The sequence below is a fragment of the Molothrus ater genome, chromosome 1 (genome assembly GCF_012460135.2).
Source record: "Molothrus ater isolate BHLD 08-10-18 breed brown headed cowbird chromosome 1, BPBGC_Mater_1.1, whole genome shotgun sequence".
In the NCBI taxonomy this organism is placed as follows: Eukaryota; Metazoa; Chordata; class Aves; order Passeriformes; family Icteridae; genus Molothrus; species Molothrus ater.
The window spans coordinates 93,076,754-93,103,888 of record NC_050478.2 but is presented as its reverse complement, the minus strand read 5'-3'; the positions used below and the strand labels follow the sequence as shown (position 1 = coordinate 93,103,888).

Here is a 27,135-nt window from a genome sequence, read left to right as displayed (position 1 = left end):
TGAAAGCCGGGCCCGGCGGCGGGGCCGGGGCAGAGGCTGCGCCGCCGAGTGAGAGTGAGGGCGGGGGCCAGGGCCGGCAGCAGCTGCAGCACCATGGAGAGCGGCGCCGACGGGCGCCTGGACGCCGCCGCCTTCCTTGGGGCCTGGCGGCGCTTCGACGCCGACGGCAAGTGGGGACACGCGTGGGGGGAGCCGGCTGAGGGGTGCGGGGGTGCCGGGCGCGCTGGGGGCCGTGCAGGGGAGAGCGCGACCGCCGGGCCGGGTGCGGTGTGGGTGCCTGGGGTGCTGCACACGGGGCCGACGTGTCCAAGCTTTGCATCCACGAGGTCCTGCAGGTGTTTTCGAGCCCCTCCTCTTCGTCCTCACCATGACTATCATAGCTGTAAATCGCCCTTTCCACCCCAAAAGTTTTGCCTTTTCATCACTTCCCCTTTTCATCTGCTGATCTCTCTTTTGGTCCCAGTTTGGGACTTTTTTTGGTTCTGAAAAGTTTTCTGTAAGAAAAACTCCAAAGGGAGCGCTGCAGCTGTGCCCAGCCTCACACAGAAGTGAGCAGATGAAATTGAATAGACGTGGGGCTCCCCTGAGTGGGCAGGCAGGGCCCCCGGCTGAGATCCTGACCCTGAAGCCTTGAGCTACCTGCATGCAGCCCATGACATGGATCCTGGAACTTGGGCATAATTGTACCCCTGGCCATTAATATATTTGCTCTTTATTTAGACAATGGTTACATAGAAGGGAAGGAGCTTGACGATTTTTTTCATCATCTCCTGGAGAAACTGGGACCAGAAGTAAGTAACTGTGCCGCATTTGGTGCCCATCAGGTGCAAGCAGAAAAGTTATGCTGAGAGGTGGTTTGTGTTTGTTGTTCCCTGATTGCCAACTTCCTCAGCAGTCCCAAGGTAAAAAGCTTTTCTCTTGGCAACGAGGTGGCATTTAAGCAGGTACAACAAGTACAGTCAGCTGAGCAGTTTGATCAGTTGTTTTCAGCCCAACAGCTGCTGGTCAGGGGGAGATCACAGGTGGCACCAGCTGAAGGGGCTGGTTGGCAGTGTGGAGAGAAAGTCATTTACTGTTGCTGAATAGAACCAAGTGAAAAAGCATGGGCACACAGCCTGGCTAGCTGAGCAGGAGGGCAATGTTCATGGTTTATTTGTTTAAGCCTGTGGTGATTAGTTTTGTTCATATGTTAGGTTGCTTCCCCAGGTCAATTTTTAACAAATATACTGTTGTTAATTTTAAATGTCGCTTAGGAAGAAGGCTTAGGTCTATATTGCTGCAAATGGCTAAAAGCCAAATGAGCATCAATTCTGTTGCTTCTAAGATCCAGACCTGGCTCTACAGTGTTTCTGGGCTTCTCCCCTGGTTTCCTTTCCTGGTTTTGGCAGCATTTCCTCTCTCCCATTGTCTGCATCTCTGTACAAACAGAAGTTGCACTACAGTTTATAGGGGCTGCTTTCCTCAGCTCCAGGTCATACCTTGCCTATGAGTGTCACCATCATTGAAGGAGAAATCCTGCCACTCAGGCCAGCACAGAAGTTTACAAAGGATATAGTGATATTTTCACTACAGAGTCTGCCCAGATAGGGAAAGGAGGAAACATCTTCCAAATGGAAGGAGGGGGTGTGCCAAAAACCTTTGCTTCCTTTAAGCAAAAATTAATTAACAAAGACAGAAAAGGTAGCTGATAAAAGGCATAAATTCATGAGTATCAAGTGTAAAATCAGAATTGTACTTACAAGCCAATTAGTACTCTTAGATCTTTAGGGCTGCAATTAAAAAAAAATAGAAGCTGTGAGTAATTTTTTCAAGCATATTTTTATTTAATTTGTGAGTAAATTTGGATTGAAATATTGTTAGTTTCTGCAGAAATGTCTTTCAGAGCATGGATGGTCAGATGAAGAGATAGGCATGTAAAAAGGCTTCAAACGAATCAAAAAAGATTCAGCAACAAGAATATTTAGGGACACAGAAAAGCTGATTTAAAGAGAAATCAGAAAGTTTGTGATTGTTTATCCAGAAACAAAAGATTAAATTGGAAGCTGCTAGTCTTGGGGTACTGAAACAGCAGCAAAAAGCATGCTCAAACAAACTCTGTGACAGCAAACATGAGATGTTGATGGAGATGCTTAAAATGAAACTGTAGACTTAGTGCTGCAGTGGGACCTCCAAGTGGGGCTCTCTGGAGTGAGCTGATGGTGATAAAATCCAGGGATAATCAGAGATCTCATTCTGAAGGGAGCTTCCTAAGGATGTGAGTCAAGAGATACTCCAAGCCCTGCTCTATTCCATAGCTGTCCTTGTGCATCCCTCACATGAGGTCTTGGGACAGCTGGGTAGCAAACCTGGTGTGTTAGAGCAGTTTTTGTGGTCTTACTGATACAAACATGAACTCCATTTCATTGTGTCCTTTACCAGCATGCAGAACTTGCAAAATGAGGGAGTTCTGGCAATGAACTTCCTGCTTTAAGAAATCAGTAATAGTTTTATTGCTTGTTAGAAGTCCCTGCTTGGATGACTCCAGCTTAACTCAGTAGCCTGACCCAGTTTGCATCTGCTTTGCTTCTGCTAGCTAAGTTTTGCCATTAAAAGAGATAGTTTAACACAAATTGAATGGAGAAAGAACCAACTCCCTCTCCTCCTATTGAATAGAAGAAACAGGCTAATTCTGAAGGACCGTGCTCACTAACTTTCAGAGTGCTCAGACAGGCTCTCAAGTGCTTTTGGTTTTTTCCCTCAAGTCTTCCCTATTTTTGGCAGTGTTTCCACTCTGGTAATATTAGTGATAAAATCACATGGCAGGCTGCAGGCAGAGCAGGCTGTCTTTGTGGCAGAAAACCCAAGGGGAGCTTTGTCCTGGGAGGCAGAGAGCAGTCCTCTGCCCACTCCTCTGGGCATGGGGATCACTTGAGCACCAAGTTAAACAAAGGTCTTAACTACCTTCGTACAATGAGTTTGTCTAACAACATTGAGCCATTTTTCTCTTTTTCACATGATTTATATTGTACAGGCTTGTGTTATGGCAGGAGGGGTAAAGGGTTCACTCTGCATTGGTTTTACCATCCTACAGAAAGTGTCCTCTGTGATAAAAGCAGTGAGCTGGGACTGAGCATCTCTCTGCTCTACCACTCATCTTGACCTTTACTCCTTTGGCTTCTTAATGTCTTAGTTTCCTTGCACAGTAAAAGGAGGAGACAGCAATACACTAGCACAACTTAAAGATGTGTCACAAGAATTAATTAGTGACTGTGTTTGAAGTGCTACACAAGTGATAAATAATGTTATCAGCGCTAGAAGTTGTCTCTGCTTGAATAGAGAATGGCTTCATAATTATATTTTCTCAGCCTGCATTCTCTAAGCTGTTATTTTTCTTAATGACCACTGTGGTCCTTCAGCTCTGTTTTTCTTCCCAGTTACTCTGCAGCATCCCCAGCTGACACTAAATGCTAGGGGATGGGAGCAGCTGGGAAAACAATGCAAAAATGAGCCTGTCGGGAAGCTGAGAGACACAGCTCTTCCTGACAACTCTGAGAGAAGAAAGAAACTTGAAACAGCATCCAGTGATGGAAGCCAATTTATTGTCTTTTATTGAACCATCAGCAATTGTGGGGGGAAAGGAAAAACTTTGCAAAAAGGGTAGACTTGTAGTAAACCAACCAAATCCCAGATGCTGCTTCCTGTCCCTTCTCCTCCAGCAGTGGGTGATTGCTGGAGGCATTTGGACAATCCATTTAACAACACTCTTTAACTTTTGTCTGGCCCCAAAGTGGTCAGACAATTGGACTAGATGTTTGTTGTAGGTCTCTTCCAACTGGAGTATTCTATTCCTATTCCAGTCCTAAGAAAATCCCTTCAGTTTCCAGGTGTGTGTAATTCATCCTCATGCCAGCAGTACATCTTCTAGCTGCTGGCACTATTCACCTGTTTCTCTAATCACTGCTATGACTTCTCTCCAACCATTTGAGCCTCCAGCTTCCAAGCTGCTACTGCATGGCTGCTGTGAGCCAGCTGAGCTCTCTTCTGCTCTTTCATAAACCTCTTTCTTCTACATTATGGCAACTCTATCCATATATTTTCTAAATTTTTTTTTGCTGAGGTGAAAGACCAGTGGAAAGGACCGTTTCTTTCAGTGTCAAATAAGTAATTTTATTAGAACAGGAACTATAGCTTCTTCATTTCTGTCTTATATTCCTGTACATCTTTCTTTCTGTATCAAGATCTTCCTTGCTTGCTCTTTTCTATGGTTCTAATGAAGCTCTATGTATATTCTCATAATAATAAGAGAAGAGTTTTATAGAGAAATGGCCTACAAATTTTGGGGTTGGTTTACTGAAAGTTTCCATAAAACCAATGATGTCTGGGCAGATATGGAGAGAAATGCACATTGCCATTGGGCTTTCTCAGAAATGTATTTCACTTTGCCTAAATTATACTCAAATTAGATAGAAAACTTTCAGATAAAGGATGGTTGCCTGCACCTAACTGTAAGTGTGTAGAAGACTACAACAATTGCTGAAGTATAGATTTGATCAGACAAGACAGGTATTAGTTGTGTTTAAATCCCTCCTGCCTAAAAACCACATGGATAGTTATGACTGTAAGGGACTGAAGTTAATCCTCTGGAGCTCACTCTGAGCAGCCATTAGGGATTTGTCTTTGCTTTTTACTTCCAAAGTATAGAAACACCCTCCAGCTACTCTTGCACTTCATTCTTGCCCTGCACACTGCATTGTCTGTCTAAATAATGTGTATAATTTAGCATGGCCAGGAATGCAACAGCTAGTCAAAGTTTAATGGCCAAAATATCAGCCAGCCTCAAAGCCATCCAAGGCAGACTTCCCCTGTGCTTTACCACCCCAAGAGAACTAAGGTCAATGGTGACCAGCAGGTGTACAGCAAGAAGATCCCTAGCAGGAAGCAATCAGCTTGCATCCACATTCAGAATATTTCAGAATTCTAACCCCCAGACAATCATGGCTCTTTAAATATTAGGACAGAATTCTTTCCTGTCAGGATGGAGAGGCTCTCGAACAGGTTGCCCAAGGAAGCTGTGGATGCCCCATCCCTGGAAGTGTTCAGGTTGGATGGAGCTTTGAGCAACCTGGTCTAGGGAAAGATGATGGAACTGGATGATCTTTGAGGTTCCTTTCAGCCCAAACCATTCTATCATTCTGATTATTGCCAAATAGAGTTCTTTCTTTATGTGTGGCTTCCATCAGCCTTGATTACCCTGGCCAGCTCCTAATCCTGTTCCTCCACATTAAGGCATGGAAGTGCCTCGAGGTATTTCTTAATGCTAACTCAACATACCCATGGTAAAAATGACACAATATGTTTTCATCACCCAAATGCACATCAAACAACTTTCAGCCCAGCAGAGAGGAGAGAACAGAGAACCTGTCCAAAACCTAACCACAAAACCATGATGGCACAGGGAAAATGTAGCCAGTAGCCTTTGTTGGATGCTGGTGTCTACTATGGGAAAAAAAGCTTTCCCACATTTGTGCTGATAAGAGTTAGAAAAGAAACCAAAAACACAAGGTGGGATGACAGGGTAAGTGCTCATCTATTGTCACATGCAGGAGTACAGTAAATCCTAACCAAAGTACAGGGCCAAATTCTCAAGTGATAGCACTGAAGTTAAGGGAGAAAGATTGGCCCAAAGGGGAAATTGACCGTGGAGATGTAAGGTGAAAATCCACAATTATGCAGGCAATCCAAACTACAACTACACAGGGGCTAGCAAAGTCATTCATGAAATTAGTTTTTACAGTGAAGAAATGTTTGGCCCAAAAATGAAAGGTTCTTGTTCTAAAGTCAAAGTGTGCATTACTGATGTCTCTCATCTGGTCCTTGCTGGCCTCATATCTGTACTGTGTATCTTCTGGCGTGATAACAGTTGTTGATTTTCTTTTCCAGCTCTCCTTCTTGGCAGACACAATTTATTTTCATAGATCTTGTAGGAACTCTATATCTGTGGGACCCTTGGCCTTTCTATCATATTTGGCTGAAACGCTAGAAGACGCGTGTTCAAGCCAGCATTTTCAGAAAATTCTCTAGGTTTTTTTCTAGAAACAGGGCATAATAGTCACTTAAATGTAGTTTCATCTTTTTTTATATCCTAATCAATATAGCAGCTTGCTTCTAAAATCATGTCAAGAAGGAAAAATAAATCAGTTTATTACAGGATTTTCTTGACCAGCAGGAATTAAATGAGACATCCCATTTCATTGAGTAGGAAAGGCTCTGCAGTGCTCCATACATTCACTTTTTGCCCTCCAAACCAAGTGACTCATAACTGTGTTTTCATCAAGGCAAAATTCTGCCAAGCACATGAATCCCTTAAGGAACAAAAATTTAATTAGTCAGCATGAGGCAAAGAGTGCAACAATATAAAAGGAATGGATTAACAAAGAAGACAGATTACAGCCAGGTTTCTAAACAATCATAACCAGCCATGACAAAGAAATAAAATGCTGCAGAAATTTAAAAAAAAAGTGATCATGCCCTTCCTGTGATTACAAACACTACTAAAAACCAGATTACCTTTGTGATGCTACAAATACTTCTAAAGGGTTTTCACAAAAGAGAAGATGGAGACTGGACATGGAAAGGAGAAAACAGAAAATTCATTTGTTATGGTAACTTGAAGCACAGAAGCTTTTCTCTGTTAAACTCTGTGGAAGAACATCTGTAGTAAGAAATTTACCTGTTAACCCTGAAAAATATGTGAACAAAGTCATGACAATATTTTAAACTGTTCTCTTATGAGAATAAAAATTATCTGGCCTTCTCATGGTATGTAGTAAAGATTTCTTTCCTGGCTGCAGTGAGAATATGCAGCAGCCCTTGGAAACCACACATCATCCACAAACTCAGGGAGGTGCATGAACCAGGGAAACAAGGAATTATGAGAAAGGCTTCTCTGTACAGAGTGACTGGAAAGAATGCAACAGCATTCAGTTAAACCCTCACAAAAGGGAAAGCTTTGCAAACGTTTGAAACTGGTTAAGGATCTGTTGCTTGAGGCAGGCAACATAATTAAGACAGCATTTTCTGATAAGGATGTGCTCAGCTACAGACTTATACTTACTGCAAAGCCATTTCCTCCTGTTTCATCTTGTGAGACAAGAGGCACATTTTGTATGCTGTTCTTTGATACGTCATGATTTAATGCAGCAGGCAGCCCCACACAGCCACTCACTCACTCACTCACTCACTCACTCACTCACTCACTCACTCACTCACTCCCCAGTGAAATGGGAGACGAAATCAGAAAAGTAAAGTGGGGAAACTCATGGGTTGAGATAAAGATATTTTAATAGGTAAAGCAAAACCCAAGGGCACAAGCCAGGGCAAAATGAAGAATTCATTCACCAATTCCCATGGGGAGGCAGCTGTACAGCCATGTCTGGGAAAGCAAGGTTCCATCATGCTGACTTCAGAAGACAAACACCACACTCCAAACATCTTTTTTTTTCTCCTTCTTCCCCCAACTTTATATGCTGAGCACCACACCATATGGTGTGGTATATCTTTTGGGTCAGTTGGGGTCAGCTGTCCTGGCTCTGTCCCCTTCCAAAGGGAAGCCTCAGCCTCCTTGCTGGTGGAGTGAGTTGAGTCTTCAGATCATGTCCTTGCTTGGACAAGGGGAACAGATCAGGTACATTATGGAGTTTCTCCAGCCTTTCAAATGATTTTGGAGTAGACAGGAAAATAGAGCAAGCTATTTGTTTGCACCACCAGTAGGTCAGTCTTGAAAACCTGATCTCCCAGCCTTAGTTTCTGTTTGGAATATCTTGTTTGATCTGTTGGGGTTTTTTCAGTCTTCTGGGATATTTTTTTGGTAAAGAGGGAGGTCCCCTTTGAAACCTAATGGTCATAACACAAGGTGTATTGTTCTTAGTGTAAAAATTTTTAATATTGGAATAATTGTGTCTTGAACATGCATCTTGGGAAAGCCAGTTTGTGCTTCATTATTTTATCCTTTGTAAAGGCCAGGGTTTTGGTAGAACTATTACTAGTTGTGTTTCATAAGTAGAATATTTATGAAAATGTAAAGATTGTTCAGATTGAAAAACCACTGTAGTGTAAGCCCTTGAACTAAAAGCTTTTGGAGCTGTGTAAATATTGTAAATATTCCAGGCATTTACTTGATGTATCATATAGTTTAAATCAGAATATAAAAAGAAGGCTGTCCTATTTTTATGCAGGTAGCAGTGTCCCTGCCACAGATAGCTCAGTGAAATGGTGGTTGGTAGCTGACACCAAGTTGAGCAATAAGCATTTTAACCAATGACTAGTTTGAAATGCACAGTATACGTTTCAAGTATCAGCTGTGATTCCAAAATGTGATTATCATTTTGGAAATAACTCATCCTCCTGGGTTTGAGGGAGGATCATTTCAGAGTACTTTGCAAGCCTGTTGAAGTTTGCAACTGATAGACTTGCCTAACTCCTGGGAGGTGTCTCAAAGTGTCAAGGGGCTGTCAGAAGGCAATTTAAGTAGCATGGGGCTGAGTTATAATGCCAAGAGTAAAGAAAACATGTGTGTGTACAGTGATGAGCTGTGCCCTCAGCACCCAAGCCCACAGAACTTTCTGGACACCACCATGGGAAAGGCAGATCCTGCAGGCATACCCTGGGACCTACTCAGCCACTCCTCCTGGGGCCTGCCACCTTGGGTGCATCCCAGTGGGATCACTGCTTGGTGTTTCATCCCCAGACTGGGAGCTGCCACCCTTGGTGTTACACAGCAAGAATGCACCCCAAAGGCTGCACTGCATGGAGCTGTTCACTGGGTAAATTCAGGAAAGTTACTCATGGCTTTGTGTCACTGATAAAAAAGGGAGTGTACAACATTATGGAGCTTCAATAGCAGCTGGAAAGAATTAGAAACTGGGTTAGAAGACCCAGGAAGGAATAGCTGCAGTCCCACATCCACCTGGTTGTAGAGATGATAAAAACTTTGAAGGACTTATATTCAAGGATTGGGAAGAAGGTAATTTATTGTCTTGTAAAAATTTCTACAAAGGTATGCCACAATCCAGTGTGGGTTATCCTTCTCCCTTCCTTCCCTCCTCTCCCAGAGAGAGGCAACTCCTACACAATTGGGAGAAAAGCCAGGACCTGCTCAGTGTCCATGGTGAGGGTAACATGGGACTTAATTGCTTGGAAAAGATTAACTATGTGAGCTTCCCAGCCCAGCCACTAAGCTCATGTGACTGGAAGCCTTTCCATGTTGTGAGGAAATTGTATTTTGTGTAGTCCATTCAGAGTGGGTACCCTCATGGTTTCTGCTAAAGAAACCATGCCTGATGAACCTAAACATTGTATTTCACCTGTCACCGTGATGCCTGTCAAAACACATAACTTGGCAAGTCTGGAGAACTCCTCACTATGTATAAATCAATTATAGGGTTGAGCAGATACAAAGAGAATGTCAATTGCTTGAAATTCTGTGCTATTAACCCAGAAACACTGACAGGGCTTGGTGCCAGGGCTTAAATCAGTTGACAGGCAATAATAAGCAACAATCTAGCTCCACTGACACCTTTCAAGGCTGATGATCTAATGAACTGCAGAGATGTCATTCAAGGATGAGGATATCTTCCTGAAAAGCACAAGCTGAAAACAAGCAGGATGGAAACTGCTGTAAGTGAGTAAAACCAAAGCCCAGTGATATAATGGGAACAGTTGGGTAAAGAAGCAGGAGTCACTGAAATATTTTGGGGTTTCCAAACACTGATCTTCCAACTGAAAGCTTAGTAGCTGCAAGGAAACGCATAGGACTTGTTTCCAAAAATTCATCCACAATAGTGTGTCTGTGGGTTTTTAAAGGCATTACCCCCAACTGTAAGTATACAGTGATCCTGGTGACTATTTGTGAGTGAGGAGAGATTTCTTCCAGAAGGATCTTCTGGTGCCCTCAGAAATTTTCATGCACTTGTTGTTTTCCCCATGGCAGAGTACCATCACAGAAGAAGAAGTTCAGAGGATGAAGGAGCAATTCATGTCTGTCTATGATGTCACCACAGATGGACGCTTGCAAATCCAGGAGGTATCTCTGCCAAACACCAGACCAGGATTTCTTTTATAGGAGGATGGAGAATTAGAACAGCCTTTTTATAGTGTCTGTAGGAATAGGAAAAGGGGTAATGGTTTTAAACTGAAAGGGGGTAGATTAAGAGTAGATTAAGGAAGACTTTTTTTAAATGAGCATGGTGAAGGACTGGAAGGGGGTGCCCAGGGAGCTGGTTGATGCCCCATCCCTGGAAACATCAAAGGTCAGGTTGGACGGAGCTCTGAACAACCTGATCTAGTTGAAGATGTGCCTGCCATTGCAGGGAAGTTGGATTGGATGACCTTTAAAGGTCCCTTCCAACCCAAACCATTCTGTGATTAAGATCTGTAGCAGACTTGGGAGATCTGGAAGATAGAGTCTGGGTGCAGAGTAGGTGACTCACGGAGTATTACACCGGCCAGATCCTTTGGTCTGGAGTTTATTTCCAAGTTTATTTCTATGCTAAGCCTGTATTTCACATGCTGGATCTGTAGCTACCCAAGTTTTTTCCCTTCCTTACTTTCGTGGTTTGCTTTTTGTTGTGGGGACTTTTTTAAATGTTTTTCATCCAGCTTGCAAATATGATGTTGCCGGATGATGAGAATTTCCTACTGCTTTTCCGACGGGAAACTCCCTTGGACAACAGCGTGGAATTCATGCGGGTCTGTATCTCCACACTGCCTCCTCCCCCTTGCCCACCACCAGTTTCTTCAGCACCAAACCTTCTGTCCCCTGTAAAACACAGCTTGGGAAATAGATGGGTATTGTGGAAGCAAAACACGTTCTCACCTGTTCAGGTAGAGAAGGTTTTACATTATTTACACCAGCTAAACAGAGATGTGGTATCTAGGACTGGACCAAGGGTACCCAGAGACTCATTACATTTCACAAACACTCTCAGCCACCTATCAGTCATGCCACTACAGACAAAATGTCCCTGCCCATCAATTCACCCCTTCAGCTCCTCACCTGCAATACAGTATAGACCAAGACAGCAGAGCAGGTACATTTTAAGCACCATTTTATTCCAAAATATTAGACTGTTAGGGCATGGAGAGGAAACCTGCATAAGTTGGGTCAACAAACCCATAGAACTTTGCCCAGTCTTCCTCTGATCTCTGCCCCTAAGTATCCCAACGGGGAATTTCAGTTGTTCCAAGATCTCATGTGGTTACTTTTATTTCACATACAAGCTGGGGGCTTCCGCAGATCAATGGCCTGTTGTATATGGCCTTGACTCAGAGCAATAAAAGAAACTGCATGTACAAATAAGGTAGGAAATACAAAACAGTTTCTTAGAATTGCCTTCCTTTTATAGACAGTGTGTCTGCATTAAACATGTGGTAGCAGCATGTAGCATGTACAGCATCCAAGTGTGAGTAAGAGCTATTGTGTGAAAAGTTTATTTTATTTCATCTAAAATTAATTCAATGTTGGCTAATGCAACAACTTGCTCATTATGGAAGTTCTGCTTTGAATCTTTACAATTTATCACAGAGCAGATGAGTAACTGCAATATTTATGTGCTCACATCAATCTATCCCCGTTCAGATCTGGCGCAGTTACGATGCTGACAGCAGTGGATTTATTTCAGCTGGTGAACTCAAAGTAAGTTATTCTAACAAATCTCTTTGGGCTTGACCTACAGCTCACTGATGTCAATGGGAGCCTTTCCATCGGCTTTACCAATTTGCTGTCCTTTTGTGTGAGTGACAAATGGCATTTCTGGGTTGTTTAGAGCAAGTTTAGGACTTGTGCCTTCTGGCATGATCTCAGGGGCCCTGCCAGAGGGAGGATGGCTTGCTGTTGCCCTCCATGTCCTGCTTCCCCCTAGCCTTGTCCCATGACCCCAGTTGTCTTGGTGACCTGAAGCATCCAGTGATGCCCACAAGGCTTTGCACATGTGCATCTCCCTGAGCTAAACAGAGCCAAAGCCATTGTGTTTTATTAAGAGAATTTCTTCTTAATCTCCTCCTGAACCTGCAGGTTTTCTGAACACTGATTTCTCATTAAAGCTCAGGCTATTGAGGCAAGAGCCTCAGAAACCATAACTCAAACACTTTGAGCCAGCAATCACAAAAGTCCTTCCCTGGGCTGCACATCATGTGCTGAAGTCTCAGTGTGTGGCTTCAGCCTGTGTCCCTGCAGAGATGTAAGAGGAGGCTTGAGTATTTTACTGAATGGTAAATATTTTTATTTGAGATCAATTAGCAAGTATTGCAGGACTTATGTTGTCTTTGCTTATTTTGTGAGTCTATTAGGACTCATTCCAGTATACCTATTCTGGGGAAATTTAGTTACTTTCTAATTTATTCAAAAAAACAACATGTTTCAGCTAAAAGAAATTGAACTTTGTCAAACTGAAGACACTAGTACTAACCAGGAATGTGAAACTAGATTTGTGTAACCCTGCTGAATTTGAATTTAATTTCCTACTGTTTTTTTCTGAATTTCCACTAGAGAGTAAAATTTCTCTCTTTTCTTACTACAGGATTTCCTGCGAGATCTCTTTTTGCAGCATAACAAGATGGTTGCTGAGGTGAAGCTGGAAGAATATACTGATACTATGGTACGAAAATATAGAATTAATGTTGTTTAGATCTGAGTACAGCCTAAAATCTCCTTTAGGGTCAATGTCTACAGGACCATAAAAGCCCTGCAAGGTGCTAAAAAGGTGTGTCAGAGATCCCTGGGGGGAGTTAGCACACACTGCTGCTAACAGTTTTTTCACTGGACATCAGCTGTGAATGCATTTGAAATAGTTTTGCTGAGAGTCAAACTATTTCCTGTGAGAAAAGAGCTCAGCTTTACACCAAAGCAGGCTGAGCTCTAAACCCCTTTAAACAGAGGTGAGGTGCATCCTTCTTCAGGTTATGTTCAGCCTCAGGTAGATCTCCAGCTCATTCACTTCCTCCTTCCCTCTCTTCCTCCTAGCAAATCCTTTTACTCCCAGGACATGCAGGTATTTGGCTTTTCTGCTCTCAAAGCCCAGCAAGCCTTGCTGGCTCCCTGCTGCTTCCCTGAAAGACTGAGAGGTTGAAAGTTTCAATTCTCCACCTGATTTATCACAATATAGCTTTTATACTGCAATCAACAACATAGTATTTGGTGTAGGTTTAGCAACAGTCGCCTGGATTTCAGAGCAACTTATTATATCTAAACATCTAAAAACAAGAAGGGAAAAAAAATCTCATTTCTGGATGTCATTCTCAAGGGTATAATTTGAATTCCACTAGCAGGCATCTATCACTGCAATTTTCTAAATGGTTTTCAGATGGGACTGCGTTGTTTCTTGGCACAAAATCGGTGTTTGTACCTAAAACCAGTTTGATATGCAAGCAAACAAGAAGCTGCCCCCATATTTTGCAATACCATGTTATGTATGTGTGATATGTATGTGCCCAGAAATGTGACCCTTTAGAGCAATGTGAGAAACTCTGCTGTTACAGAAGAGTGTATATTTTGTTTTTCATATTTATAAGGCAGTGAAGAGAGAGGAATGCCAGCTGCAGAAATTATTTTCCAACTGGCAGACTTTGAAAACAAAAAAAACCCCAGAAGTTACAGCTAAGACAAAAATATTTCTGGTAGCATTTGCTGGTAGCAAATATCTTTCATTCTGCTCCATTAAGGTTTCCATCCCTGGTGCTTAATCTCTGATCAGGTGCTGGGGAATAGGCGATCTGAAGCTTGTAGACAGTGGGTGGTTCATTTCCACCAACTCATTTCCCTTCCCTTTAATTTCCCAAGAAAGATCTGTGATTCTGCTACCCCAGCACAGCCAGGTATCAGTGCAGCCCAAGGCTGAGAGCCAGGAGATCTGGTTTCTATTCCCATGGTTTCCTGTAGAAGGGCTTTGTATCTCCAGAGAGGCAGTTTAATCTCTATGTTGGAAGATAAGATTTGATATGGGAAAAGGGATGCTTTGTATATCTAGGGAAATCTATGATCTGAAATGCAAATCTGGCTCCTGAGGACTAAGATTTGCCAAGCTGCAATGCCAAAAGAATTAGGGATGTTAATAGTTATTAGAAAACGAGAATATGGCAGATGATTATTTTTTCCCTTGTAATTCTTTTCTTTAAGGTGAAGATCAAGGATGTTTATAAACACACCTGATCCCAAAAGCTAAGGCAAGGTGTGAAATTATCACTGGCATAATCTTATCCTGTGATATCCTGGAATAAAATAGAGGATGTGAATTCTGTATATAACAGCAAATTATCCACATGGGCAGTATCCTATAGCATCAGATACACTCCACAAATTATTGCACAGGAAGTTATCTGAAGTAAGAAGGCAAAATTCCAAGGAGGGAAGAAAGATTCAGCCTTGCATTTGCAGGGCTGGATTAAAGAGGGAAAAATGGCTCAAAGGTTTGATGTCAAGGCCCATGGTAATGGCAACCCTTCACTTCCTCTCTCTCCCTTCCCACGTGAGTGAGGAGCTACTGGAGTGCAGAGTCCCACTGCCACTGGACTCTGCCACCAGTACCAGGTTGGGATAAATGGGTCAGTGGCCCCTCCATTTTTTCCCTGACTCTGTTATATCTTTGACAACCAGCAGCAGTGATTCTTTTCTGCAGATTAGACATACTTATATTTCTCTCTCCTATTGCTTTGCTCCCACCCTTTTATCTTTTTAGAGCACCAAGTCCTTGGGAGCAGGACCTGTTTCTGCTGCACACAGCTACAGAGTCTTGCAGGGTGGCCCATCTATTCAGCTCAGGGCTTTCAAGGGCCAATGTAATTATTATTCAGTTGAAATAAGCTGTGTCCGAAGGAGCTGTAAACCCATCTGTCTCAACAGGAATATACAGATCTCTGCTCTTTTTTCTGTATATGCACAGCTGGCTGCGCACATCTTAAGCAGCTACTGATATCCTGAGTGGACCCTAGGGCCTTCTGGAGATAGAGATAAAGGGGGAAAGGCAAAACTATAATTTAAAAGGAGCTAGCCTAGGCTTGAGGAAAAAAATAAAAGCAGGATTTTATGGTTCTGTGCTGGGTATTTGCAGTTTGTGAGCAGATATCATATCAGCCAACCAGGGCATGTTAAATTCTTGCCCCTTGTGCTGCTATGAATGATCTCATATGACATTAAAAAAATGTGCTGGGAAGAGGGAGAGAGTATTTCTTTTGGAAGAGATTGGTTGTCTCTGGAAAGGAACATCACTTTATCAGGTTGCTTAGCAGCTGCTTCTTAAGAGGCTATTCTTTTTCCTTGTGACCTTGACATCCTTTCTTCAGAGAACACTGGTATAGATCAGGGCTTTGATGAACAAGTGGTGAACTCCTATAAAGACAACAGGTAGTGAACACATCAGCATTGCACAAACTCTGTGAGTCTGCTAAATCAAATCTCAAAGAGCACTAAAGCCACTGGGTGAAATCACAAAAGAACATTTGAGCTCTCAAGACTCTTCATGGGGGAGCCGAAGTGACAATGCTGTGTGAGGAAGTCCCTTTGTAGGGGGTTTTTCTCCATGTTTTTTCTTCCATGCCTACATAGATACATATTTGTATTAATAGTCATTAGCTGAGTGTGTATTAATAATTATTTACATGCACCCACTTGCAGTTCTTAGTCTTTGAACACAATCTGTGGGTTTGTTGCCTTCCCACAGGCAGTGACCAAGAGCTGTTGGCAGGGAGCAAGTGCTTGGAGGTTGACATGAAGCCTGGTATTGCTCTGAACTTCCTGAGAAGAGGCCCCAGGGGTCCTGCAGTGTGTGTTTTGGGAGACAGAGTGAGCATAGCTGTAAATGGATGGAGGGTTTAAATAGCATGGTGAGAATTTTCTGCCTTCCTGAATTAAAAAAAAAGCTGGAGAGATGAAGACTGGCCCCCTTGATACTTCATGATGAGGATTCTGTGTATGATGACAGTAGAACAACCTTTTCAATCCCTCCCCCCTCCCCTTGCCCCCAAGATCAAGCTGTTACTAGGTTTCTGGGTCCTGGTGAGGTTTCAGCTCAGAAATACCCATCTCACATATGCATTTGACAACAATTTTTAAGAGTGACAGATTCCATGATCTGTGTGTGCACTCAGCTGTGCACTTAAGCAGAATATTGTAAATGCCAGGATATGAACTAGATTTGAGATATGATTTCTGATAGTCTGCAGCTTCCCAGATAGCAGCATGTTACTTCCAGTTTGTAATCCAAAAGTCTACAAGCTGCATGCAAGGCAAACTCATTTCTGAGTCAAACTTCAGCAATTTAAGTTGTTTATTCTGCTGAAACAGTCACACATGCAACACTGACATTCACTTTTTTCATTGTCTTAGGTTGATAATGTCAGATGGAGCATAAAAAATTCCTTTAGTCTGAGCATTATTATATCTCAGTAAAATGCAAAGGACAGTTCTTGTCCAGCCTGCGTGCCATCTTTGCCCACCACATAGAGAGGCAATAATGTAAATGCAGTGACTAAGTATTGGTCATGAACTACAGCATTTGAAAGCTTGTAGATGGTGATGACTGAGGATGAAATATTAACCCCAGAGAAGTCAGAATAGATATTTTTCCCAGCTGTAATGACACCAGGGTTTTGCTGAGCTTATTTGCAAAGATTCTCCTGGGCACTGAGCTATATGCCCTGAGTGCACAAGCCCACAGCTGAGGGCTCCTCATCTTCTCAGTGCAAAGGGAAAGAGGTTGTCTTCTCTCTGTGGATGGCTTATATCCACATTTATGCACTGTGTACTACCTTTATTGTACATTGGGAGGATTTCCAGTGCTTTTGTGGCTGCTGCCTGTCCCCTCTGCAAGGATAATGCAGAGTTTCAGTGTGGTCAGTTCCAAGTGAAAGTCTGTCTGTGTCCAGTGCTGATGCCAATGTACTCATGTGAGTAAATAAAAGCCAAAGCACAGAAAATACAAGTGATTTAGACCCTTAACATCTTACTAGTCAAGGTAGCATATCTTTGGTAACAAGTCTCAACAAGAGGTGTAATAATGGAAAGACAAATATTTATTGTATTGGCAAATAGTCTAAACTGAATTTATTATATTTGTGAACACACCAAGCAAACTTCCCAATGTTCTAGAAATACCATAGGAGTTGAGTGTAGCCTACAAGATTGGTTCCCAAAGTGCAGTCTTTGCTCATTCCTTCTCCTCCTGGTAGTGGTCCATGCCAGCCTCTCTCCCAGGTGACTGAAAGGACACACACAGCTGATGAACACAAATCTGCCTCCTGTGTCCCTTCTCAATTTAATGCCAGGGTGTTTCACCTCCAGTTTTGCACCACACTTGCTGTGGCATAAGCCAAGGGAAGCAGAAAATCCTGTTTAAGCTCAAATATAATTTCTGAAGATCAGAACCAAAAGAACTCAGGAGCCTGCAGGCTTCTGAACACCCCAACAGATAATGCCTTGGTCTCTTAGGAATCAAAACACTCTTAGAAATCCTGTGCTAAAGAACTTGTTTATGTGACACAGGTGGTCTGGCTGGGCAGGACACTGAGCTTTTGTCCTGAGGGTAACTTGCTGGCCACTGGGCCCTCCTATCACTCTGCAAATGCCTTTGTGACCCCACCCTTCCCTAAAGAAAGAGGCCATAGGCAGTCCTGCAGCTTGTGCTGATGCCTGTCTTTATACAGTCTCAATAACCTCTGCACTCCCTGGCCAACTTTTGTTTCAGGTGTTGGACATAGGTGCCCATGATATATACATTAAAATATATTTATGAGAGTAGGAGGTCAAGTAAAACTGACTCTCTCAGTGTCCCACTTAATTACACAAAGAAAGAGAGCCAGAGAAGGTATGAAAACAGGTTTTATTGAGTCTGCTGATCACAGAACTATTTATTTTGGTTGTTTACTTCTTTCCTTATCTCTGTCATGGAAAATAATTCAGATTTATATTGCTCTTCAAAGAATGTGTGTGTTTGTCATACTGTGGTGTTTCAGTGGCCTTTAGAACACTGGACTAAGAAAGCAGAGATATTTCCTTTGCTGAATTAAAAGCTGACGGCAGTTTTGATTTTGCGCTTTTAAAAAATGGAGATGTAACAACTTTTATCTGCAAACCAAGCTCTTACGTATTCTCTGTCTGTCTCAGAGTGCCACAGAGTACATTCAAACAAACAGGGTGTGCCCTTGGTGCACTGCCATTAAAATGTCAGTGAATTAATTTGTGCAAACACTTTAAAACATGGAGTAGCTTGACAGTAACGGAAATGCATCATTTTATAAAGCATACTGCTAGATGCAACAGAGCTTTTAGTAAAATTGAGTGCTATTTAAACATGCCAGACCTTGTCCTTAACCACATTGTGATGTTTCATATCAGCCTGGCAGTGTAAATATACTTTTCATGAGTGTAAACTGAAAATCCATCAAATTTAACATATCAAGATGGTGTGTGAAGGCAAAAGTTTAAATTAGAAACAACCTCATCACCATTGCAATTATCTGCTTCTCCCACTATATATGCTTTGTCATATGGGGTGGCTACCTCTGTCATTCTTTGTGTACTCATGCACACAATTAGCAGATCAGATCAAACACACGCATGCTTGAAACTTGAAAGTTTGATTAAAAAACATTTCCCCAAGCTGTTCTCTGAGTAATGCAGCACATGACTGCCATGTAGTGGGTATGCATGAGCTCCACTTGTCCCAATAACAGGATTAGGTCTATCTTATTAGCTGTGGTACCTGAACTAATTCAGTGAACACTAGCCCTTCTTCCCTACATGTTTTCCATCTTTCATGTGTTAGTCACTGGGCAAGAATTAGCTTGGTGTAGCTCTTCCAGACAGACTTTTTTTCTTTCTATTGACTGGTATGGATGATCAAAATATTGCATGTGTTTGAAAATTGTATTCAGGGTAGTTGTGGCAGAAAAAGGACAAACAGAAAACACTAAGGTTCTGTCTTAGGAGCTGAGTGAAGGTCAGGGAGGGGAGTTGGTTAGCTGTAAATAGATGTGGTCAGTCACTGAAATTTCAATATCAAGCTGAAAGATAGGGTGTAGGAGAATGTTTCCTTCCATTAAGCAATCCACCAAGGAGTTTATTACTTCTCTATTAAATGCGTTTTACTGGGATCTGCACTGCTGCAGGAATATTGTGAAGGGTTCAGAAATTGGTAGGATTGAAAACCATACACTCACAAAATTGATAATGAAGCAGAAGACTTTCACATCTTAACCACCATCTCTCATCTAGTCTGTTTCATTAAGAGTGCACAAAACTCTTCCTGGTTATTTGCAGCTTCTGAAACCATGAAAATATGCTGCACCCACAAAGTAGGGCAGATGCAGGGCAGGTGGGACACATGAAGCCCCAAGGCAAGGACTGCCACGCTGGGATATTTATTTATTTATTTCCTGGAAAAGGACATGAGGCTGGAGATATCTCACTGGAAAAGAAACATGAGACTGGTCCCAGACAAGCCTATGTGAAATGAGAATTGTGCCCCAAGTCTGGCTCTTGGACAGGAAACCACCAGTTTGTGCCTGGTCCCATAAGCTTGTACGGAGACCAGGACATGGCGATCACAGAGTTGAACTTCTCCCAGAAACTCAGTGTTTGCTTTTCTGAGGTATCACAGAGAGAAAAACACATCTGAATTTGAAGTCTAGGCTGAAGCGCTGAATTTTAGTCTCAAGACTGAGATGCAGCAGAAATGCAGCAGAAATGGGAGAAAATAAAACACGCTTTCAGGAGCTCAGAAACAGTGGGAGAATCAAGTGAAGTACTAAGACTGCTAAAGGCAGTAAGTTTTGGTGTGTTTTGGTAAAGTTACTGTATTTTTGTTTGAACCAAAGACCAGTGCCTTCAGCCAGAGCTGCCCTGACCCTGGCAGCAGAGTTCCTGAGAGCCCTGTGTTTCCCACCAAAAGCTGTCCTTTCCCAGCAAATGCTGTTCTGTCTCACCCCACCAGCTGTACTGCTTTGTGGTGACCTACAGACCATGTGGGTAACTGATGCTCCTTGGTGGTCTAAACCAAAGGATTTAGACTGACATTTTCAAAAGCACTGAAGTTACTGTAGAGCCCAAGGACTATGGTATTCCCACCAGCCACATGCTGGTACTTTCTGTAGCCAGCTACATAGGGGTTGTCTCCATAAGCTTCCTTTAGGCAGCATATTTTTCAGCAATAATGTAAGCTGCATGTAGCAATGTCAACTGTGGTGGAAAGTGTGCCAAAGTGAAGTAGTAGGAGTATTTCTCCTCAAACAACAGACAAAACCAGGTTAGGAATTGATGTTCCATTTGGAGAGAGGCTTTTAAAATCTTATCTGGGCTTATTTATTTCTAGGAAGAATATTAATAATTTTTCTATGACCTGCAGAATAACTCCTTTATCAGCCAAGAACTGGAGGCTCGGGTTTATCTCTCTGATGGCAGGGGGAGGCTGTCATTGCAAGGACATTTCTCCCCTTGGTGGCACCAGCAAAGGCAGCTTCTCCTCCTATCCCTTCCTCTAGCCTTGTCCCACTGCTGCTCCAGCAGAGACCAGGGAAAAGTGCCATATGCTGTGGGAGATCTAATGGGGCAGGAAGCAGCATGCAAGAAGTTAGATCAGCTAACTTCTGAGGTAACAACTTGGACTGATGCATCCAGAGGGAAGTCCTCAGGATGGCCTGGCAGCTTTAGTTGTCTCCCCAGCTCTAGAGGGAAGGAAGATTCAGAAGCCTTTCCTTTGTCATTTAGTAGCTCTGCACAGAGCACATGTTTGGCAGAGGCCATTTAAATGGGAAAATAGCTTTCTTTGTGCTACTGAATACCCACATGGCTCTTGTGATGCCATTTTTCCAAATACCTCAATATGGGCCTTCAATCATTCATAGGACTTTCATGCTGTCTTTCAATGGGAGGGAAAGTGAGCCCATACCAAATGCCTCTTCAAAAATTCCATCCAAACCTCACAAGTGTAAAATACTCAGAATAATGAATGGTATAGAGTCTGTTGCAGAATCTCAGTCTAAACGTGATACAATAAAGGGTTACCATGGACTTGCTGTCCTTGCTCCCCTTGACCAATGGGCAGGAATGAGGCAGCACTGACAAAATAGGCAAAATCTCCCTGAGAAATGGCAGCTCTCCAGATGCTACCTTTTGTCACATGATTATTAGTCTCTGCCCTGGCTCCACTGCTGAGAAGTGCTCAGGACATGCTGCTGGCTCCCATGCTATGTTCAGGCTGTGTCATAGGGAATAATCCTGTCCATCTGAGCTTTGTCAGATGGGGCTGGTCCAGGCCTTCTCCAGCAGCTGTGCCATGCACAAAAGATCTATAGTGAACCAATTACTCTGCACAACCACTAAACAAGCAAATGTGATCTGTCAAAGTAAGATTAATGCATATTCCTTAGCTGAGTATTTGACAAAGAAAGGTAATCTGTCATAGTGAAATATTCATGTTCCCTCCACACACAATGTGGAATATTTTAATTTTTTTTTCTAGAACTTTGAGCCATGACATATTCAGGTTTGCAACTCATTAAACATCCCCCCCCACCCCTTTCTTTGTAACAGACCACTTTTGTGCCTTGAAGAGAAATGCAGAACCAAATACAGCAAATAAATAAATATTTTTTTTTTGTGATGGCTCATCAAAATTATGCTATTCAGTAAAAGAAAAGAACAAGTTTTGAATTTACATTTAACCTCTTGATGTTGGCCGTCTGATCTTCTTCCGAGTCTTAGTGCATTCTAGCAGCAGACCTTGAGCCAAGCAAGCCCCACAGCTTTAGTGGTGTAAAATCCTGACCTGAGTGCTGATTAGAAGGTGGCATTTCCACCTCAGCTGCTCAGAAGCCATAGCAACAGTCAAAGGTAAGGATGGAATCCAGGTGGAAGTGTTTAGAAATTTCTTCATTTTCCTGGCTTTTTTATTTTTTTCAGGATCAGGGCAATGCCAGTATCTAATTTCTGAGGGTCTTTCCTACAGACCTGCTTTATCCCCATGTAAGGTGGGAAGGGAGCAGTACTGGTATTTGATTGCTTTGGGTTGTTGCTGTCAGAAAGCTAGTGGGTTTTGCTATTCCCTTGTGCCACCCTTGCACTTGGTGCTAGCACAGGATGCCATGCTGCCTGGGATTTGGGCAAGCACCCTGAGCAAGCAGAGGGAAGGGCACAGGGCAGAGCAAAATGTGTATTGACTTTTTTTTTGTATGTGTGTCCTCCTTATGGCCCATCTGTTTTATCTCTGTCTTCTTGATTTATAGATGAAAATCTTTGACAAAAACAAAGATGGGCGACTGGACCTGAATGACCTGGCAAGGTAGGATTTAATTATGTTGATGGGGTGTTTCAGCTCACAATGGTAGATCCACACAAGGTGATGCTCTCCCTCTAGGGATGTGCAGTTGAATTCTGCCTCCTTTTGAATTAGATCTGCTCTGATCCCACCTCTCCAATACATGGTTTCCAACCCATTCTCCATCTCAATAATCTGAGAATCTGGAGCCAGGGATAGGAGCAATGCCAGGATCTGTCTGTACAACATCAGTGTGCTCTGGCGTAATCAGAGGTGCTTCCTAGGAGGTGGAAAAGCAACAAGTGACTCTGTTTCTCCAAAAGAAGGATGACAATTCTTTCAACGGGGTCACAGACATGCATTTATTTTTCATCATTATGTGCAGCAGGGATTGCAAAGAATTTTTACTGCATTTTGAATAATGAAAGTGCCACCACAAAAGAGTTTGGCAGTGGCAGTAGGAAAGGATTTGGGAGCCAAGGTGAGATGCTTGTGAATGAAGCTGGGATCGCAGTCATGGGCCTCTCTCTTTTCTGTCCTTGATACCTCAGAGGCTTTTAGATGATTTTCACTGCTATGCCTCTCTCTGTAAAACCATGTGCATAGGTTTGATAGGACTTTAAATTTGCAGATACAGTCTTAAAAGGCCAGTTTAGAGGGTGAGGGGACAGAGGTGCTGGTTTGCCACTGTAACTCTGTGCTTCAAATCCCAACAAATGCCAGCACAAATAACTGCAGCGCATACAGCTGTTCCCTTTGACCATGAAATATCTGAGGAGAATCTGGGGCAGGATGGAGAATATCTAAAGAGGGTTGCTGTTACAATTTTCTCTTAAACACAGTTCCCTTTCAGGAACGAGGCCATCTGAGGCTCTCCTCCAGTCTGAAAACTTTTCTCGGACTCCAAATCCCTCCATGTGCGGACACAGCTCTGCAATGCCCTGTGCCGTGGGCTCTAAAAACCTCAGGGTTAGCAGAGAGTTGGAGAGAGAAAAGGGTTTATTAGTGCTTGACAGGCTTTAGGAGATGAAAAGAGAGGAATTCTGCCAGTCTTGGTGTACAGGCCAGTATTAATCTTTGTCCTTTACTTTTACAACCACCAAGTCCTCCCTCCAATAGAGAGCAATAAATCACTTTCTTTAATGCAGCACAGCAATTCAGTTACAAGGAATGATTGTCTGTTAGCTCTTACTTCAGAAGCTGACACCCTCTGTTGTGCAGGACCACCAGAAATGCTCTGGGAGAAGCAATGGTGCTAATAGGCATGTCTGTAGTGAGCTAAAGGGCACCCTCTGTGCCCCATCAGACTGGGAGGAAGGCATGTGTTCCCACAACAGCCCACTGTAAATAATCCCACAGGCAATTCTCTCTTTTATAGGCCTTTAATCTAACATGCCTTTCCTTTGCAAACAAGGAGAGCTCAGAATAGTTTGTGTGCAGATGATAAAATGAAAAGATCATAATTAAAATCTCTCCATTTAGGATTCTGGCACTCCAGGAAAATTTCCTTCTACAATTCAAGATGGATGTAAGTAGCACTAATTTTTGATACATTGATCCTGTCTCATTCAGGGAAGATGACCTGGGCCCAAACTTGAAATTTTTGCTTTAATTTTTCATTTGTTTGTCCTCTCTGTATGCAGGCTTCCAGCACAGAAGAAAGGAGGAGAGATTTTGAGAAGATCTTTGCACACTACGATGTTGTGAGTCCCATGAGTCAGTTCATTCCCTTGTGGTTTGTAAATGACAGAGTTGTGTGTGATGCTGAGACTTCTTCCTCCTGCTGGGTGCTGCTGGAGTCACTGAGGAGCGGCAGCTGTGCCCAAGCCTGTGGCCCATGAGCCCAGCTGCCAGATTGGGAGGGGTGAAGTAGAGACAGAGGAGCAATGCTCAGAGATCTTGTGTCAAGGACCCATTTTGACTTTCTCCATTGCCATGGCCAGTGCTGCTGCATGAGCAGTTTTCCTGCAGGAGATGCAAGGGAGGAAGAGGTAGTGGGGGCTTTAGTGCTCACAGTCTCTGGCAGTTCAGGACCTGCATCACCACCACATTGAAAAGTAAACCCCCTTTCCATACCAAATCCATGGTTGTTTAGGGAGTCTGGCTCAGGACAGACATAACGATTTAACTGCCTGTTAGACACCAGCAATTCAGTGCTGCTTCTGTCAGTCACACAACTCCCTCAGGATGGTGGGAGACATTGTTCCCATTTTGTGGGAAGAGATGGTTTGGGAAAAACAATGGGACCTTAGATATTGGGAAGAAATTTTTTACTGTGAGCATCTTGGAGCACTGAAACAGGTTTGCCCAGAGAAGCTGTGGATTTCCCAACCTAGAAGTGTTCGAGGCCAGGTTGGATGGGGCTTTGAGCCACCTGGGCTAGTAGAAGGTGTCCCTGGTCATGGTGGAATGGTTGGAATTGGATGATCTTTAATGTCCCTTCCAACCCAAACCATTTCATGATTCTGTGAACTTTATGCTAGAAAGCTTGGTGCCCAGATATTGTGGTACTTACCAGTAAACACTGTAGTGGTTTTGACTCACTGAGGAGTTTTGATGTTTATTCCTTCTTTCAGAGTAAAACAGGAGCGCTTGAAGGCCCAGAAGTGGATGGATTTGTCAAAGACATGATGGAACTGGTCAAGGTAGCTTCATGGCTATATTTGTTAGTACTCTGTATTTCCTAAAGATCAGTGCTTTTGGAAAGGCTATGCACGCAGAGACACTAGTAAGAACATAGAGTCAAATTTTAGTTTGATCACCAGCAGAAGGCAATGTCGCCATCTCAGTATGTATACTGTAAAGCATTTCACTGTATCACAGAAATTTTGCCTCACAAATTAATATAGCTTCCTTCAGCAACTCTATTTTTAAAAGGTCCATTCCAGTTCATACTCTGAATTAGACAGGTGTTACAGCATGACATGATATGGATGGGTCATCACAATTTCTTCTGTTTTCCTTGTGGATGTGGTTCTCACCAGAATGACCTCATGGTTCATTAGTTCATCTCAGGGCTACATTTGAAAATTACTTGAGGTCTGTCTGCAATCAAGAATACCATATCTAGTGTGTCTCTTCAGCTCCTGATGGACAGAAGAGTCTGTCTTCAATGGATTATCTTAAGTTTCCTGATGCAGTGCAAGATAGAGCTTTTGACCCAAACAGAATCTGATCTTTAGCTTCCTTTAAGCCTGAACTGTTGCATTTCCACACAATGTGAGATATCTGTGCTGCCATGTCCATTCAGGAGAGAGCAGAGAAGGGCAGCTGCGTGCTGATGGCTGCATGTGTGTGTCCTGGCCATGCAATGTGCAGGAAAGGGTGTGGGGATGGGAAGGAGGCTGGATTTGTGCTGTGTGTGAGTGTGTGTAAAGAAGGGAAATTTGTACTTTGCCTAAGGGCCTTCATCAGCATTGTCCTTGGACACCACAAGCTGTGCATGTGAATTTGATCCCCTCTTGAGAGTGTGGGAAGCAGAGCAAGCAGTACAGCATTAGGAGCATACAGAAACTGTAGCCTGTAAAATGTGTCTTCAACATTAACTTGATCCACAGAAGGTATTTTTACATTGCTGACTAGCCTGTAAAATAGCAGTATGCTGACAGAAATGTCACATTAGTTCTTGTGCAGCAGGTTTGAGAGAGGAAACCAGATAAAAGCACAGGTCTGGTAGAGCAGGGATCTGCATTGCACAGCTTTCTGAAGTTTTCTTTTATATGGCCTTGACTGAGCACAAAACTCATGGTGCATTTCCATACAGTCACTTACAGTTCCATGCACCTTCTACTTTTTCAGGGCACCCTTTCCCCATCTTCTGTTTGCTTCCCCATGGCATATGAGATGATGTGGGGCCTTTTGGTCACTCTTCCTTGGGTGGTTTTCCCAGTTGCTGCATGGTGGGCTGCTTTACTAGCTGGGGAAATCCAGAGCCATTTTCTCTCTCAGCATTCTTTTTCTCTTTGCCTGCAGCCCAGCATTAGTGGGGTAGACCTGGACAAGTTCCGCCAGATCCTGCTCAACCACTGCGATGTGAACAAGGATGGGAAAATTCAGAAATCTGAACTAGCTTTGTGTCTTGGGCTGAAAATTAACCCATAGCTGGGCAAGTGCTTGTGGTTGTGTTTCCCTTGAAAGATTTCCCTGCTGCTCCCCATAGAAGTGTGTTCTGTGCTGCTGTGGGAGTGGTGGGGAGCTGAGGCACCACGCTGCCAGGCTGGAGAGTGGGATCTACATGGTGGCCTCCTCACTCCACCCGCTCCTTTGTGATGTTCACTTGCTGCTGCCTCTTGTGGGTCTCCCTAGCAATGTCTGCTCAGAGGACAGGTTAATGTTATTCTCATGAAACGCTGCCTGCCCATTCACCCAGGATAGGAACAAGCATCTCCTCAAAAACATCCCCTCAGTGCTTTCAGAGTGCAGCTACTAGGTGTTTCTGATGGTCACTTTGTATGTGTGAAGTCATTCCTTTGGTGAACATTGTGCCTTGTGCATTTAAAATATTGGATGGATGACAGTGTATTTGTGCAGAAATAAAATGGTAATTACAGAAATTCAGTAACCTCAAAGTTTATGTGTTATGTACAGAAAGACATCTGCCACAGGCTGGCAGACTGTACAGAGCAGCCTTTTATGTAGTGATGCCTATCAGTTGTGGGGTTCAAATCTGCAATGAAATGTGGTAGATCCTTCCCATGGGGAAACCACACACACCATGTGTGGTTTGTGTGTCACCCTCACGCATGTCACGCTCAGGATGAAGTCACAGAGTAACATCTCTTCTGGAGGACACTTCTCTTCTGATCCAAACTGAAATAATCTGCAAGGTTTCAATAAACTGGAAGGACAGAAGCCT

At 43.1% G+C, this 27,135-nt stretch overlaps 1 protein-coding gene across 1 annotated transcript; it reads left to right on the top strand.

The window, feature by feature from the left end:
• On the top strand, nt 1-26,841 carry SCGN (secretagogin, EF-hand calcium binding protein). Its single transcript, XM_036406611.2, has 11 exons — nt 1-166; nt 721-791; nt 9,968-10,060; nt 10,636-10,725; nt 11,615-11,671; nt 12,555-12,632; nt 22,249-22,304; nt 23,763-23,808; nt 23,924-23,983; nt 24,857-24,925; nt 26,253-26,841. Exons 1-11 carry the CDS (start codon nt 94-96, stop codon nt 26,379-26,381), a joined length of 822 nt encoding a protein of 273 aa, XP_036262504.1. The 5' UTR covers nt 1-93; the 3' UTR covers nt 26,382-26,841.
• Nucleotides 26,842-27,135: the final 294 nt, after the last annotated feature.

What these genes read in the sequence shown, in the direction of transcription:
- SCGN (XM_036406611.2), top strand. Translation starts at nt 94, where the DNA reads ATGGAGAGCGGCGCCGACGGGCGCCTGGACGCCGCCGCCTTCCTTGGG. An exon ending in GCGGCGCTTCGACGCCGACG is followed by an intron (nt 167 to 720) that starts GCAAGTGGGGAC and finishes CTCTTTATTTAG; the next exon opens with ACAATGGTTACATAGAAGGG. An exon ending in TTTCAGCTGGTGAACTCAAA is followed by an intron (nt 11,672 to 12,554) that starts GTAAGTTATTCT and finishes TTCTTACTACAG; the next exon opens with GATTTCCTGCGAGATCTCTT.